At 40.0% G+C, this 18,486-nt stretch overlaps 1 protein-coding gene across 3 annotated transcripts in view; it reads left to right on the forward strand.

The window, feature by feature from the left end:
• LOC139964244 (uncharacterized) overlaps positions 1–18,486 on the forward strand; it is a 74,686-nt gene that overhangs the window by 13,219 nt on the left and 42,981 nt on the right. For 2 of the 3 annotated variants that reach the window (XM_071965699.1, XM_071965698.1), the window contains exons 9-21: positions 2,265–2,525; positions 3,220–3,450; positions 4,452–4,679; positions 5,628–5,834; positions 6,557–6,871; positions 7,306–7,559; positions 10,272–10,809; positions 11,265–11,489; positions 12,892–13,074; positions 13,684–14,670; positions 16,581–16,733; positions 17,304–17,514; positions 18,211–18,461. In XM_071965699.1, coding sequence (XP_071821800.1) covers positions 2,265–2,525; positions 3,220–3,450; positions 4,452–4,679; positions 5,628–5,834; positions 6,557–6,871; positions 7,306–7,559; positions 10,272–10,809; positions 11,265–11,489; positions 12,892–13,074; positions 13,684–14,670; positions 16,581–16,733; positions 17,304–17,514; positions 18,211–18,461 — 4,044 coding nt within the window. Of the gene's footprint in view, positions 1–2,264; positions 2,526–3,219; positions 3,451–4,451; positions 4,680–5,627; positions 5,835–6,556; positions 6,872–7,305; positions 7,560–8,582; positions 8,610–10,271; positions 10,810–11,264; positions 11,490–12,891; positions 13,075–13,683; positions 14,671–16,580; positions 16,734–17,303; positions 17,515–18,210; positions 18,462–18,486 lie in introns of all 3 variants that reach the window. The other variant, XM_071965697.1, reaches the window with a different exon arrangement.

Raw genomic sequence — 18,486 nt, forward strand, 5'->3', positions numbered from 1 at the left:
CATGAGAGTTGCCCTTCTTCTTTTTTTTTTTACAACTTTTATTTTATAAAATGCAATGAAAACCATTATGAAACATATAAAGAATGAGAGTAGGCACAGAATTTTGATATGTTAATTTGTAGATCATGTGCAGCCTCTGCTACCATGCCCATCAGGATAAATGGCTGGATTACCACTAAGACCATTGTGTCCGTTACCCCTAAGAAGAAACCTTAGAAGACTTGTCACTTTCGAGGCCTCAAATAACAACTTTACAGTTGAACTACAAATTTTGTTCTGAGATGAATGTTGAATGTCATCCAATTTGGCCATGCTATTTGATTGAAGTTATAAAGAATGTATTGGATGAGTTTAGAATCATAACATAAAGTACGAATTAATATTTAAAATTAGGTATGGACTGAGGAGCCTACATCATTTGTAATACAACGATCAAGTTAGTCTCAAACTGGAGCATTCAAGAAATTAGTGAATTATTGAATGTTATGACAGCTGGAATAAGTCACTAGATAATTGAAATAATTATGTTCCAAATTATTTCATTCATTACTCACCAGTCTATAATATTTATAGACAGGAGTATAAAGCCCTTCAGTTTGATTAAAGATTGCAGCACTGTAATTACAAAAATAAAAATAAAATGAATATTTTGTAATCTACATTTCGTCAAGATATGGGAGGATTTGCATTTCACTTTTAATTAGAAGACACTTTAGTACAGGATACAGCGTGTGCTTTTCATCATAATTATCAAGTTACCTTAACATATTTATGAACCTGTTTTAACAGTGCATTACGACTGCTGCAGGTAGAATGCCAGAATTAAAAAGTATAACTCTCTGGGAATCTTGATGAAAAAGAATACAAATGTATGTTCGCTTAAAGGCCCGGTCACACTATACCGATTTTTTATCGGAATACTATCCGATTTCCCAGAGGAATCAAAACAGCCAGTTTTTCGTTCGGGTCTTCTAGCCACAGTGATAAAGGACCTGATTTGCTATCTGTTGAGCCATTCCGATGTGGAATAGCCCTCTCCTAACTTTTGATATTGACTCCGTTTCCTTTTATCGGATAGCTATCCGATTTCTCTTCCGATTTTTATCGTTTTTCGATGTGACGTCACTTCATAATGTAGTGTGTTCCAGAACCCCTCAGATTTGGAGTAGGTATTGGAATATTCCACTGCATTCATTACATTCACTACCACAAACTTCACTCTTCGGCCTAAAATCGGAAAAATCGGACCGTATTCCGATAAAATATCGCTGTAGTGTGACCGGGCCTTAACTCGGAACAAAACTTTACTCAATACTTTATACGATATATATGCCATGTATGAAAATCAGATTTCCATCAATACATACCCCTAAATATTCAGTTTTGATAGCAACTCTTTCAACTTCAGAACCCAGTATGAAACTGCTCTGAAGTGACTTTGATGATAATAGTTCTTCAAGCTTTATAGATCTGGTATTTACCAAACACAATTCTTTTGATTTCTCTGCATTAACAATGAAATTCAGTTGATCACTATAACGGAGACGGCACGTTTACCAATTTTTGCACACCATGGCAGTGTTATCAGCAAACTGTATGCAAACGATTTTATTTTATTTCATGTGTATATATATCGTAAACAGCGTATCAGATACCCTGCCAGCCATCAAATGAACCACGATACTGTGATAGTTTGAAATAAATTCAAAAGTTGCCGATTAGCTAAAACAGCTTTAAAAAGTACTGGGAAACAAAAGATGTTTCAGGACTATTTGAATGTGACACAAAGTCATGGACTAGTGACACCCAAACATCTGTACAAGATACAACCCACCCCCACCCCCAACCCTTCTTATACATGCAGATTGATGTTTGTCACTCAAGTATTCATTCTAAGTTGGATGATGACGTATATATCACAAGTAGTTAGGCTGCAGTTTATTTTTAGCGCTTATGTTACCAATATCATGAAATCTATAGTACTCTGGTCCACAAACAATGTGTAATTCTCATTTATCAGATTATAAACTCTGATTGATTATGGATGTCATCTTTGCATGGCTGAATCTGTAGATCATACTCCTGCCTCCCGTCCATGCCCCTTCCCCTTCAGTGATTTTGATGACTTTCCATGCTACCTGAAGCTAATATGCTATCGTGTCCAGGATTGAAAACTTTTTGAAAGATTTTTGGGTTTCTTGGTTTAACTTTCCAAATAGTTTACTAGTGAAATACTAACATAAAAAATGTCATTCTATCGATAGCATCTGGATTAGTATCTCAAGAATTTGAAGCCTATACTCTGGACGAGGAAGTGACCTTTGGGTGTACCCTTGAATGGGGAGCTATTGAGCATGTAACATGGACTATATCCAACGAAGTCACCATTAATAGCACCTCCTGCAATTTAAATTACAACTTCACATCCCCTTGCAACCACACCGTCGTCGCTGCAGTGCATAACTGGCATTCTGTGACTTATGGTCAAACAAGCATCATTGTCTTACCGAAGGCAACCCAAGGAGGTGAGTCCAACCTGACCATGTGGTTCCTTGCCAAAGGCAAAAGGAATCTATATATGTGATGGTGATGCCCCTGTGTGTAAACATGGATCATTCAAAAAGCACATGGCTTGATGGCTGAAGTTCATAATTGGTTTGTCAGTCCCATTGGAGAGTACATAAACCCTCTCAAAATCGATGTCAACGGTCACTTGAGGTAAGTAGAGGTCAAAGCAAGAAATAAGGAAAAACGATTGTAAAACAGCTGTTATTACACTTCCAATGTACCAACTGCCATCACTCCCAAGTAAAAAATCCATTCTGAAGTTTCTAAAGCAGGGTTTCTGAGCAAGTGGCCTGCCAAAGATAATAAAGCCATGCACCCATAGCTGGTATTTGCTAATATTTTGATTTCAATAGTAGTTATTCTTTGAAGAATGTCATATCGGGAACGAGAAATGGTATACAGACGTAAATTTACAAGTAGGTTGGTGTGCGTGCGTGCATGTGCCTGACATTGAGTTTTTCACTTTAAAAGGGTGTTTTTTTCTTCAAAATATGTCTCCAGTGATAGCTAGGGCGCTTAAATTTAAGTAAATCGCACGACGTCGAATAAACAGTCCTTCTTTTGCCCAATTTAAGAGTTTCCTTTGTGACCTAGCTTTCTCCCCTGAAACTTTTCAACAACTGAAAGTAGAATTTTCTTTTATGAAAGCAGGTATCTGCCCATCAACGGAAATAAGAAATATCAAAGTGGGGACCAGCTCATACTCGAGGACCTCTGGTACTCCATTTGATCTGAAAATTTTCTCTGAAGGGGGATCACCACAGATGTATGTCATCCGCATCTTAAGAGACGGTGTATTCGTGAATAAGACCACACTCGTTGGAAATACCACGTGCGAGCTTTACACGGAGACATCAACGCGACTAGCAATAGCTGATCCTGGTGAGTAACCCAAAACAGTGGGCAAACTAAACGACCCTGTTTACCTTGTAAGGATTTTTAAGGATTTGATTGACTGTTTTAAGCATATTATAACACACTTTAAGTTTGAAGGCTGCGTTGACCACATATTTAAGAAGTTGGGGGTTGGACTGAGGATGATCAACGCCCTCGGGAAACAACCATCTTTATTCCTGTTCGCATGCAGTGGCATATTCAGCTATAAAGAAATGCGATGGGGTCCTCGGCTGCAAGTCCTTACACAAAGTGTTGCCATTTAGCCCACCACCTCTGGGCATACATTTGATGTTGTGCATAAGGCTCACAGTATTGGAAAAAAACGTTTACCTAAAGTGCACTAAAATAATAAGATTTGATGTGAAGGCTAGTGCACCACCCCCCCCCCTCCCCTCATTCCTCTGGGCCCTGATTGCCCAAATGGGTCAGTCCTCCCTTGCAAACCATTGTGAATGAAATGAGCTAAGCATTCATTAAAATATGTAAAAGAAGCACACTCAAAGATCATATTACGCATTTACCTGCAATGTTGCCAGTGACATACACGGTTACCTCTGAGTTCTGTGGTACAACTTTCCTTTTTCTATTGTGTCATTGAGGCTCTCTGACAATAAATTGTAATCATCCTCTCATAGCTCTCTCTGTGATGCAGCTTTGATCTTACTATGGTTATCATTGAAAGTATGCGTTTCTGTGGTTTCAAAGGTAGTATGATAGTATTATTGCAGTCTCTTCTTGAAATACAAATAAATCAATCTGATGGGTAATTGGCTTTAGATGTCAAAGATGCTTCTTGGGTAATTTTTCAATTTTTTTTTTAATAAAATTTTTTAAATTGAATTTTTTAAATTTAATAAAATGGTCCAATGTTACACCAATTTACAGAGGCCAATTACAAACCCAACACATTTAGAGTTATCAGGTTCAGAGCTACTTCTCATATTTTGTTTTGTTTTTTGGTACTGATATTTATCTTATATTCGCAGGTCAGTACATGGTAAGCGCGTGCAGTTCAAATAACGTCTCATTTGCTGATGATCAACTAGAAATCACAGTTCAGAATCCTATCAGAGGATTTGGGATAGATCGCCTATCTCCACTTCGTTTACGTCAGTACCCCATCACCATCGCAATCAAGTATTGGATGTTGCCAGAGGCTCCACGGCCTACTAACTTGTACCTGGGTTATGTGACAGATATGAACAATTTAGAAGGTATGGAACAGAAAATTTGATAAATCGCAACGAATTTTACTCAATCAAGACAGATCCTAAACCCTTGTATCTGAAGTATGCCAAACTTTCACCTTTTAATCCTGTCCATGGCCTGCTTTTCATACTCCATTATTTACGACAGCCTGCAGTCTTCACTAAGCTGATACCTGTAATAGCATTTTCTATTGTCATCTCATTCAAGATCAAATAGCTGTAGTACCTAATAGGCAGATGAGGAAATGGTTGCCTGTGGTGCCCCAAGGGAGGAGAAAGTTGTGGGGGGGGGGTAGTGGTGGCAAGAGGGTGTTAATCTGGTACTGAAGAGGCCTTATGTTTTGATGGTAGCTAGGGAATGTTTTATTTTAATCTTGGTAAAATCAAACTGCAGGCCCTCTTAATGTACCCCTAGTGTATGTGGTAGACAATTTCTGACAAATTTGCCAAATCTAGCAGGTGTTTATATATAAGGTAAACATTAATCAAAGGAGATAAGCAGCTTAGAACTGGATATTTCCACTGCATAATCTGTAAGTTGCTATTAAAGACATGCTATTAAAAAATAATTGGAATTGTACAGAATTCTTGGTATTTTCTTATCGTTGAATATGAACTTGACGAGATGGGTAAAAAGCAAGTAATGCACTGTATTATAAATTTTGTTAATAAAGTAAACCAAAGAGAGGTGCTTTAAGTTGTGAACATTAGTTTTTAATAGTAGATAAACAATATGTTGGTTGTTTAAGTTGTCTTTCTCAATGGAAATGTTTATGTCAACCTTGTAGAATTTCTATGCTTACTTACAATTGCAAACTGCATGGAGTGGCAATTCGCTTGTAACTTGCGTGCGTTTTATGCATAAATTTCAGGTTCTTGATTTGTGAGAGATAAAAATGAATTTGGACATATCTTGCTTAAAGGTTTTCCTGAATTTAACCACATTTCCCTCAGGTTTGATGAACCTGGAAACTTGGGACGCTAAATGGCCTTCAATATCGACACAGTTGAGTTGGATTGTGTCGTTCACTGAGAACGAACTCCCACCTGGTTTATATTCTGTGACTTTAAGACTTTTCAACAAAGTCAGTGATTTTTCTTCCTCCACGGAAGTGTTGATTATTCAAGATCTCTCAAATGTGACGGTGACTAGTTCTTACGGTGAGTTTATACCAACGTGCTATCTTTTCTTGGGTGCTGGTTTTCAAGTATGTAAACATGTTTGTGATTGCTTCACCCACCTCAGTAATCTTTGTATACTGGGAAATCGAAGCACATTTATGCATCAGTATATATATATATTTCTGTCAAGAGGTCACAGTATTACAGTAAATTAGGACATTTAGACAATTTCCTACATTTTAGTTCACAAAGTCTGTAGTTGTGTAATAATGTGAAGGACTTTAATACCTTTTTATATCCAAATAATTGATACTGTGCATACTTTTTTTTTTAAAGTTTGAAATATGTTTGCAAATATCCCTCAGTTTATGTTTAGTGGAACCGTTAAGAAATGACAAGGTCAGTTGGCTTATTTAGTTTCATATATTTACTGTCAAGAAATCTCTATAAGAGCATATGGAAGCATAACCATTGTCTGCAGTAAAGTTGATTTTATGATGCTTTGTGTTTTTAAACTTGTCGACTTGCTACCATATATCTATCATCGATGACTAAAGAGACCGAAAACAATCTGTTTATGATCATACAGAGCTTCTAACTCTACGATAGTCACATGAATCTCTCTCCACCAATAGCTGCAGGGCTTACGTCTTCGTCGTGGTCACACATGAACAGAGCAGCAGCACTTAAAACAGTCTGTTTATGATCAAACAGAGCTTCTAACTCTACGTTATTTCACATAAATCTCTCTCCACCAATAGCTGCAGGGCTTACGTCTTCGTCATCGTGGTCACACATGAACAGCGGAGCAGCACTTGTGGGGTATTTTTCCTTGGAGGAGACTGTATACTTTGATTGTGCCGTGGAGACTGGGTCAGTAGAATGGGTAACGTGGGAGGTAGAGACGGACAAGGGCAACGTCCTCGTCCTTGTGAATACCTCATCTTGCGGTTGGAATTACACGTTCTCATCCCCCGGCAACCACACCATCAGGGCTACCGCGAGTAACCGGTATTCGTCAGCAACAGGTTCTGTAACAGTCGTCATCTCTGGAAGAGGGCAGCAGTCAAATACGGGTAACCTTGCATTCTGCTTGGTATCGTTTCTAGTAAAGATCAAATTAGAATGATTTCGGTTTAATATTGTTGACGAGTTAAACGAAGGTCATGTTACGAAAAACACATAACGAATTTGTGTAACATGCGTAAGGATTATACAGTCCACTACCCTGAAATGGAGCTAAAGATTGCATTACAAAAAGATTCAACGATCCATAGTTGGATCACTGCTTGGACAAAGACAAAGACCTTTTTGGCACACTGTTTTGCCAATTTTATACTCTTTTTTTTTGGATCTAGTGCATTTTTTTACACAGTAATGTGATGTCTGGCACTGGCAGTATAGTTACGATGATTTTGATATTCTGGACTGAACTGATGAACCATCGAAATATATTCTCTGCAAACTCATCTCCAACCACAAAGCATAATTTGATTCTCCTCCTTTGCAGGTGTGCACAGTGTAACAACCGACAAATATGTAATCGTCAACAAGCCTGCCATATTCAGCCTTCATAGCAGTTTCATCAGTGACTCTACTACAGAATGTATGTGGGACTTCAGTGATGGCACTGTGTCAGCTTACTCGCAGGAATATTTAAACTCTGCCGTGGTGCACATCTTTTCCGAGGTTGGAACTTATTTAGTTATCGTAACATGCAGTACAGCAGGAGGCAGTAGTGTACAGGATTCTATTCAAGTGCAGGTGAGTTAAGTAGAAACTAAATGTCTCTCTCTGATCATCTGTCTGTCTGTCTGTCTGTCTGTCAGTCAGTCTGTCTTCATGGTCTGTGGAAACACCGGAGAAGTTAAATATTTGGTTAATATAGTAAATCGCAGGACACATCTGGTGGTAGTGTACAGGATTCTATTCAAGTGCAGGTGAGTTTAGTAGAAACTAAATGTCTCTCTTTGATCATCTGTCTGTCTGTCAGTCTGTCTGTCTGTCTGTCAGTCAGTCTGTCTTAATGGTCTGTGGAAACACCGGAGGAGTTAAATATTTGGTTAATATAGTAAATCACAGGACACATCTGGTAGTAGTGTACAGGATTCTATTCTGAGTGCAGGTGAGTTTAGTAGAAACTAAATGTCTCTCTCTGATCATCTGTCTGTCTGTTTGTCAGTCTGTCTTAATGGTCTGTGGAAACACCGGAGAAGTTAAATATTTGTTTAATATAGTAAATAGCAGGACACATCTGGTAGTAGTATAAAGGATTCTATTCAAGTGCAGGTGAGTTTAGTAGAAACTAAATGTCTCTCTCTGATCGTCTGTCTGTCTGTTTGTCAGTCTGTCTTAATGGTCTGTGGAAACACCGGAGAAGTTAAATATTTGGTTAATATAGTAAATAGCAGGACACATCTGGTAGAAGTTTACAGGATTCTATTCAAGTGCAGGTGAGTTTAGGTAGAAACTAAATGTCTCTCTCTGATCATCTGTCTGTCTGTCTGTCTGTCAGTCTGTCTGTCTTATTGGTCTGTGGAAACACCGGAGAAGTTAAATATTTGGTTAATATAGTAAATGGCAGGACACATCTGGTAGTAGTGTACAGGATTCTATTCAAGTGCAGGTGAGCTTAGTAGAAACTAAATGTCTCTCTCTGATCATCTGTCTGTCTGTCTGTCTGTCTGTCTGTCTGTCTGTCTGTCAGTCTGTCTTCATGGTCTGTGGAAACACCGGAGAAGTTTAATATTTGGTTAATATAGTAAATCGCAGGACACATCTGGTAGTAGTGTGCAGGATTCTATTCAAGTGCAGGTGAGCTTAGTAGAAACTAAATGTCTCTCTCTGATCATCTGTCTGTCTGTCTGTCTGTCAGTCTGTCTTCATGGTCTGTGGAAACACCGGAGAAGTTAAATATTTGGTTAATATAGTAAATCGCAGGACACATCTGGTAGTAGTGTGCAGGATTCTATTCAAGTGCAGGTGAGTTTAGTAAGAAACTAAATGTCTCTCTCTGATCATCTGTCTGTCTGTCTGTTAGTCAGTCTGTCTTAATGGTCTGTGGAAACACAGGAGAAGTTAAATATTTGGTTAATATAGTAAATCGCAGGACACCTCTGGTAGTAGTGTCCAGGATTCTATTCAAGTGCAGGTGAGTTTAGTAAGAAACTAAATGTCTCTCTCTGATCATCTGTCTGTCTGTCTGTTAGTCAGTCTGTCTTAATGGTCTGTGGAAACACAGGAGAAGTTAAATATTTGGTTAATATAGTAAATCGCAGGACACATCTGGTAGTAGTGTCCAGGATTCTATTCAAGTGCAGGTGAGTTTAGTAAGAAACTAAATGTCTCTCTCTGATCATCTGTCTGTCTGTCTGTTAGTCAGTCTGTCTTAATGGTCTGTGGAAACACAGGAGAAGTTAAATATTTGGTTAATATAGTAAATCCCAGGACACATCTGGTAGTAGTATAAAGGATTCTATTCAAGTGCAGGTGAGAGTTAGTAGAAACTAAATGTCTCTCTCTGATCATCTGTCTGTCTGTCTGTCTGTCTGTCAGTCAGTCTGTCTTAACGGTCTGTGAAAACACCGGAGAATTTAAAATTTGGTTAATATAGTAAATCACAGGACATATCTGGTGGTAGTATAAAGGATTCTATTCAAGTGCAGGTGAGAGTTAGTAGAATGTCCCTCTGTCTGTCTGTCCATTTGTCTTACCTTTAGAAACACTGAAGAACTTTAAAAAAAAAATATATTATTTTTTTTATCGCCAATTGTGTACAAGGGAAATATATTTTCCCATTAAAACATAAAACATCCCGGCATAAAATATTTGGTTATGACAACAAGCCACACAGCCAGAGGCTGCAGTGTGCAGGATTTCATTAAAGTGCTTGCTGTGTATAAAAAGTATGTACTGTTCAGTCTGTCTGTTTGCCTGTCTTCTGTCTGTTTGTTGGTGACTGGAAGCATCTGAGAAAGGCTTTCATTACATGACCCTTGATACAGGTGTTTGAAAAGATGGGGTGGGGTAACCAGGAGTCAGACCATTGCCTGCTGTGGCACCATAGACATGTGTCAAATCATTGCTCTGAAAATCATTGGTGGGCCACTACCCACCCACCCCTCCCACACACACATACACACACAGAGACTTTGGGGGGTCACTGTTAGCACTTGCTGTTGAAAGTGATTATCATTTGCTCAGATGGTTTTGTGGGATGTCTGGGTTTTCACTGCAATGTCTCATTGAAGCACAAAAGCTTGAAGAAACTCTGTTGCATAAGGTTTCACAAGAGATGTTTAGTATGTTTTGATCTCTTTTTCTTTTTCATTTCTGAGAGGAAAGAAAAATTTCTCACACAGCATTACAAACATTGATTTGATTGAATTAATGTTTATGAAACACAACCAGTTACTAAAATTTACTAGTTAATATTGCAAAAAAACATGTTTGGTTTTGTCTCTCGGTCCCCCAAAGGTCAGTCCGTTGCTGGAAAGACTGTATTGTAGAGTGACAGACAAAGGCGGCCAAACCAAATCTTCATTCCCAATCGACGATGGTCTCCTCTTCCATTATCATCACAAGTTTGCCGATAATGTTAAGCACATACTGCTACACAATGAAAATGATCTCAATGTGAGTGCGACAGCTTCGCAGAATGACGATCTGTTGGAAGGAACGTTGTCCATATCCCAGGAAGTGATCCGGTCATCCATCGGGCCAGGTCGAAAGTCACTCACTCTGCTCGCATTTGTCTACGATCTAGGAGTCCAGTGTACGCTGGAAGTGGATCTACAAGAGACTGTCGGAAATATCTCGGCTCACCTTAATTCGTCCGTCGTGGCCACCAACGTAACCTTTGACCTGACGGTGGGGTTGAACGGCGGGGATCCCATCAGTCTGAACCTGACCGTTTGGACGGCCGGCGAAAAAGTCTTGGAAAGGACGATCGTCGAGCATCAGAGAGGCCGCAAGGACATCAGTCTGACAACTGCATTGGAGTTGACACTTGCTGGTAAGTTGGTACATGTCTTTTTTGCGACCCAGAAAGCAGAATTTCAGCCTTGAAGAAACAGCCCAGGCTAAAAGATAATCACATAATAGATATTTTAAGATGAATTTCCACTTTGTGGGACTTATCCAGTCGTAGGCTGAGCCAGGGGTAGGTGCACGGTGCAATTTTAAGCAGTGAAGCCCAGCTCAAGTTTTCTGACAGCTGTTCCATAGCCATCCGAATTATTGTTGGTAATCATCTAAATGTAATCCATGGTCTTAGATAATGAGCTATTTTACTCCTCAATTTATGTCACTAAAGAAAAAATCTATGGGAAATTAATCTAAATTAATCTAAAAATTAATAATAAATCTAAATTAATTGCTTCCCTTCAGGCGGACGGGACTCGTAATATTATGTCGTACTCATATCTTTGAAAAAAAAAGGATTACATCTGTTATTCTGTACCTTGACAGGTTTACATAGGATTGTCATAATGGGATGGAATGATGTCTCTTTTGAGAGTCTTGAATTGAATATGACAGCACAGAATCCAATCTTGGGATTAGAGGTAGATACCATCGCTCCAATCATCTGGGAGGGAAGTCCGGTATCGGTCAACATCAGCGTACACGTGCATCCTCTCCACCCTCCTCCATCAGATGTCTTCATCAGCGTTGACTCAGGAGATGGCTTGAGAAGTAAGTCAGCTCATGGCATTTGATAATGTCTTGTTCTTCCTTGTTGTTAATTAGTAATGAAACTTGAGTCTATTTAGAGTAGAAAGAGAAGTCAAAGTAGTTAAAAACAATATTATAATGAAAAATCAAACAAATACATTAGAGGAAGAGACAATATCATCTTGTTGAAGAAGAAGAAATGTAAGAGGGGTTGGAGGGGGGTTGGAGGGGGAAATGTGAAAAAAGGATTTCTATCATCACTCACAGCAATACCTATGTTTGTTATGTTGGGCAATGTAATGACAGCACTTGTGTACTTTAAGTGTGTCACCATGATCCCTGTTCCCCACTCTGCCTTCTCTCCCTTATTCTCCCACACCAAAAAAGGCTAGGTTAGCACCAAAAAATGACAACCATTATTGAAATGCCTTAACAAATGACCAATATAATTGTGTCCCTTCCCCCTCCCACTTTTTTCCCCTTCCCCCTCCCTCCTAATTTAAGGTAAGCACCAAAAAATGACCATTGTTGAAATGCCTTAACAAATGACCAATATAATTGTGCCCCTGCCACTCCCTCCCCCCCTTCCCCCTCCCTCCTAATGTAAGGTTAGCACCAAAAAATGACCATTGTTGAAATGCCTTAACAAATGACCAATATATTTGTGCCCCTGCCACTTCCCCCCTTCCCCCTCCCTCCCAATTTCAGGTTAGCACCAAGAAATGACCATTGTTGAAATGCCTTAACAAATGACCAATATAATTGTGACCCTGTCACCCCCCCCTTCCCCCTCCCACTTCCTCCCTTCTCCCCCTCCCTCCCAATTTAAGGTTAGCACCAAGAAATGACCATTGTTGAAATGCCTTAACAAATGACCAATATAATTGTGCCCCTGTCACCCCCACTCCCACCCTTCCTCCTCCCTCCCAATTTAAGGTTAGCCACAAAAAATGAACATTGTTGAATTGCCTTCACAAATGACCAATATAATTGTGCCCCTGCCCCTGCCACTCCCCCTTCCCCCTCCTTCCCACTCCCCCTACCCCCTCCTTCCCACTCCCCCTACCCCCCTTCCCACCCCCTCCTTCCCACTCCCCTACCCCCTCCCTTTCAATTTAAGGTCAACAGTAATGCCTACAAATATGCTAGACAGTCAGAGAATGGTCATGTATAACTCAAGTTTCAACCAGAATTTTTACTGCCACTCAAAAGAGCTTGTACCCAGAGACATTTTAATTGTCTATTTCAATTATCAATCTTTGATGTCGGGGAATACTTTGGAGGATGATAACTTTCAGCAAGTTTTAAGATTTGGAGCCACAAGTAATGACCTTCAAGCAGTTTCTTGCTGTATGCTAGTCCTCAGGCTCCCAGGAATTTACAATTCATTGTGTTTTTCGTTTTTTTTTTTATGTTCTTACAGCCACCGCTAAAGCTGATTGGGTTGATCAGATGACAGGGGAAGGGCAAGTTGAAGTGTTATTCACTGGCCATGGCATTCACACAGTGGACATCAGCTTATTTAACGAAATTAGTAAAGTATCTACATCTGTGGACATCCACATTCTTCAAGAGATAACAGATGTTCAAGTGGAACATTATTCTGGTGAGATCACAAATGATGCGTTATTCTGGGTGAAAGGCAAATGTTGCATTCTTTATATATCTAATCAACTCACTGACTTGTAGCGGTGCTATAGGAAAAGAAATTCACAACATGTATTAAGAGGGTGTCAAATTTGGTTTTGAATTGTCTTCAGTTTGGTGTTACTCAAACTTGCTCCTCGAAACAGTTGTGTAGAATTGAAGACATCTTTGTAATCCAGCTGATCTTGTTTTTATTGCCATGTCTTCACATAGATAAGTGAACACAAATTATGTTCATAGCTTGTTACATTTATTTTCACTGAGATGGTCAGTACATCATCAAGAAATTATGCTCAACTTTGAAACTCATCTCAACATTAAACATACTACACTTTGTGTCCTATTTATAAATTTGGTAATTTATACTGGAATAAAGAAATTGAAAAAAACAAAACAATTGAAAGTGTAATGACAGCAAAGCCTTAAGTTACTTGGGCATACAAAGAGACTAATCATGACCCTTGACCCATTCAGCTAATTGTCAAAGTGATATGAATTGGTTCCTCTGACCGGCTACTGTCCTCTTATTCTTACCAGGCTGTAAGGATGATTTTGTTTTTCCCTGCAGGGATAAGTCTTGGCCCTTATGATGTCCACAAGTACCCACTGGAGTATCCAGTCTCCTTTAATTGTTCTGTGTCAGAAGGAACGGTACAATGGGTCACCTGGGAGGTAAACAATGACACAATCGCTAACACCACTTCATGTCGATGGAGTTATACTTTCCCGTTCGTCGGCATCTTCACAATTGATGCAACCGTCACTAACATGATATTTACGGAAAAGGGATCAACGACAGTCGAGACACTTGAAAGTGTAGCAGATGTGCTGCTCGTGAATAACGGACCATTGATGCTGGACCAGAATATCACCTTCGTTCTGTTTGTGGGACGCCTCGGAACAGACTCGTCGTTTCGTATGACTTTTGGTGACGGACAGTCAACCACCATTTCAAATCTGACGAAATTCGATGAAACCGTAGAATATCTGAAGCCTGGCCTCCTCTTACCCTTTGACCCTGCTGAACAGTATTCAGCAATTCTCAGTCATCAATATGAAGTTGAAGGCAATTATATAGCAATGGCATACGGTTGGAATCTGGTTTCCTCCCTGTCCACTCTAACTGAAGTGACAATAAACCTGAAACCCTGTGAAATACCCTACCTTCACATCAGTAGTGGCGTTAGCAACCTTACCGTGGCCCCCACGTTTGTCAGGACCCACCCAGTAATTCTGCATGCTGATGTGTCGGTGGACTGCCAGGGATCGGGGTCCACCACCTACCGTTGGAGACTGTTCAAACTTGACAAGGTGTTCCCTTACCCGAGTATCGCCAACGAGGTCCAGTTCGCAGGAGATGTGGAGACACGATTGGTCGAATGCTACATCCCAAAGTACACCCTGGAATACGGTGACTATGTGGTAGAGATTACCGTGACTGCTATAATGAGGAGAGATGGTTCTGTCGGCATGATGGAATTTGACCAGAGCTACCTAAAGGTGGTGCCTAAATCTTTGGTACCGAGGATAATGGGAGGCTCTTTAAGACTTATAAGTGAGTAAATTAGCTCTATTGCAAAATATTAAAGTGATTTTGTTGGTAATGGATACAAGAATTACAAGAGGTTTTGAAATTTTCTAACAACATGTTATATTGAATCTTACACAAATTTGCCCAAGTAGAAAGTATACTCATCGTAAGCTGTTTGACAGGATCTTACATTTAATACTTGTTGCACTTTCTATGGACTGTGATATCATGTGTGAATTGCAACAGAAACAACAAAAGTTACGATGTTTCATGTGTGTAATGTCAGTGACTGGAACTGCATAGCAACATCTGTTGGACATATTTAGCCTGCATGCTGTATGAAGGAGGGCGTTGTTGGGGCGTTGTGAGGGCGTTGTGGTCAAGTGGTTAAGGCAGTGGACTTGTGATCTAAGGATTACAGGTTCGAGCCCTGGCCAGATCATTGCATTGTGTCCTTGGGCAAGGTGCTTTATCTCCATTGCCTCTCTTCACCCAGGTGTATAAATGGGGACTTGCGAGGTAACTTGTAAATATAGTTGCGTGCGCTGGTTTGTGGCTGCACCCTATGGGGAGTTCCTCGTGGGACACATGGTTGTGGTGTACTGTGGTGCCCAGGAGCGATTGATTGAATTGTGCACACTTTGGTGTGTAGGTGTGACAAGTTACCAATGACCAGGGTTGTAAAGTCGTGTGAGAGGGCCTTGGCCCTGAAACAAGACTGTAAACCTAAACACATCCGGGACAGCAAGTTTGCTTATGAGGATGTTCATTAATCAAGAAGGAACTTTGATTATGTTTTGAGGATTAAGGAGTTTACATTCTTTGCCTTGTGTTACAATGTGCCAGGTACTCTTTTGGCAGGATTATATTATGACTGACCAACCAATATTTCTGCTTGTCTTTGATGCCAAAAGTAGAGAAACAGAATGGTTGACTGTTTAAAATTATAATTTCTCGGACACCGTACAAACTCACCAAATTTACTGTGTACATGACAACAATTTAAATATCATCAGCATCGGCCCCATATTTTAACACACTAAGTATCGCTTGAAACTTTCAAAAGTGGTTTCCCATAGGAGCCCAACCCTCTAATTTATACCCCCAGATATTGAGGAGTATTAAAAATAGACAATTAAATATCACAAATGTGGATAATTACTTACAAGAATGGCAATAAAATGGTTGTTGAAAATTTGAGCATGATTGACAATTATCTGAATCATGGGGCATATTTGGGGTCTATACATACGGATGGCGACCCTTTAAAAACTCAGTTTATATTGTGGACTGACTATAGGCCAGCAGCTGCGATATGCACTGAATGAAGCATCAAGGAATGACAATGCTTGGTGGACAGTCTACTGACAAGTGACTGAGGCTTAAAGGAGTGGTATAGACAAATCTCATCATTTAATCCGATGGAACCAGCTCATGGTCAATGGAAGGGTGTCTCATATAGTTTAATACAGGGTTGGTTTTGGAACCAGACCTTAAAGGCATCGAAGACTCGTCCCAAACCCTGTGCCGCCTCTGAAAAAGTTTACTTTCTGTTGCTTGCAAGAGAAGTTTTCTTGTCGCTACAAAATGCAGGCAGTAATGAAACGTGATACCTTGTTATCTTTTATCTAGACCTGAGATGTCTATCGCTGCTATGTACACTGTGTTGTGGGTATTGACCGTAGCAGTTTGTATTGACTGTACACTAGTGTCTAATTATCGACGGTTGCAAGCTGTGTGTGTATTTTCTGGGATCGATGGTGGTGTCTAACACTTCTGGTACACCTCATTCAAAACTAGGTCAGATTACCGGCATGAGATGTTTCTTTGTGCTTCACACCCTTTAATAAAAAAGAAATGGTTTTCAAGCATTGCAAAACCTTTCATAATTCGTAATAAAGGAACCGCTTTTGTTCCTGTTTTAACTCTCGCAGGTTGGTACTCGGCTTTGAGCCTTGATGGGTCCATCTCGTATGACCCAGATAGATCACCAACTCTTGGTTCTGATCCTGGACTGACTTTCTCATGGTACTGCAGAATGTCAAACGAGACTTTTCCAGACGATTTGGAGGAAAAGGATTATGCAAGTAAGTCCTAAGAGGACTAAAATGGAATTGAAAAGGATTATAATGTATGAAATTAATGATAAAAATAATATTTTACAGCAAAGATACTCTTAACAATCCCAGTTTAATGCCATTTTATCAGGCCAAGAATTTCACAAGTTTAGAGACTTGCTAAACAATGCCACTGCTTAAAAAAATTTTACTAGTTAACTGAACGTACTGGAATCATGTAGATTCTTTTACTGACAATTGTTAACATACTTAAACTAGGTTTCTGTTTTTAATGTCTATAACTGACAAGACATTTCCAAACCCATTTTCCTTTCTACTGGAAAATGGCGAATATCCACTGGCACTTAGCCAGTAAATAGACCGTAATTTTGAGGCCTGTTACATGTTGATCTCTATTTTTCATTTATATGATATATAGATTATATAGATATTAGTTTAGTATATGGTTGTTTTTGTTAATGTATTTGGTGGTATATGATAGCTGCTGATTGCCCCCCCCCTCCCCCCCAAAAAAACATCCTGAAAAAAAAGAGGGAAATTTGATTGCTATTTTTTTCTCATGTATTCTTCGTCAACCAGAAGGTGGATGCTTTGGCAAAGGATATCGCATCTCAAGTGATGAGTTGATGGGTGTGACTGCACAGTCAACACTCGGTATTCCAGCACAGCTATTGGAAGGTAACAAAACATACACATTTAAGCTACTGCTGGGTAAAGCTGGAAGGACTTCAGTGACAGCTGAGCAGACGATCAGACTTCTACCCGGAGATGTGCCTTCTGTTCTCATCAGGTATGACTCGGCATCCTTCACCCTCCACAGCTGAGTGGTAGGGGGGGTCATGGGCTGAAGGAGGGGGAGATGTGCCTTCTGTTCTCATCAGATATGCCTCAGCATCCTTCACCCTCAACAGCTGAGTGGTAGGGGGGTCATGGGCTAGAGGAGGGGGGAGATGTGCCTTCTGTTCTCATCAGGTATGCCTCAGCATCCTTCATCCTCCACAGCTGAGTGGTAGGGGTCGTGGGCTGGAGGAGGGGGGAGAGGGGGTTTCTGCTGACCCAGATCTGTATTTAATCACCATATACAGTCATTAAGATCTCACTTTTGTGTCATAGGATTGATGGTGCTCAATGCTAGCCTAATCACTACTCTATGAGAAAAGAAAAAAATTACAGTGGTTTTCAGTCAGCTGTGTAAGTTATGTTCAACATTTAAGTTAACATTTATTTCAGCAAATTTAAATGTTTAATTGTTCTTAAGGTTTTGCATCTTTTCAAACTCCTAATTGTTACTCACGAATAATTTCTCAAAGCTAGAAACACAGTTAATAATTATCTGATCCCCCCACACCAACCCCCCCCCCACTCCTGTACCAGTCAACCACTCGACCCTACAAAATCCATGTATAGCCGGCCTACCCACACTGAGGCCCACCCATTTTCTGTCCCAAAAGTTGGCTTGTGTTCCAACAACCTATTTTTGTTTAAGGTGCATCCATAACTGCGATCAATATCTCAACCCATCTGAGCGATTCGTGGTCTCTGGGAAGTGTGAAGACTGCACAGAATTTTCCCGCCCTCGTTACCAGTGGGATCTGATACCCGATGTGGGGACAGAGGTCACGAAGGAGTTTGACTGGAAACGGGACACTACGACGGGGAAGTTTAATGCTTATCTGGTCATCAAGGCCGGTGTCTTGGCCGACACTGGTGTAGATGATTATGTACTTCGACTTCATAGTGAGTGCATCCGCTTGTTTTCATA

Source organism: Apostichopus japonicus, chromosome 22 (genome assembly GCF_037975245.1).
Source record: "Apostichopus japonicus isolate 1M-3 chromosome 22, ASM3797524v1, whole genome shotgun sequence".
NCBI classification, from domain to species: domain Eukaryota; kingdom Metazoa; phylum Echinodermata; class Holothuroidea; order Aspidochirotida; family Stichopodidae; genus Apostichopus; species Apostichopus japonicus.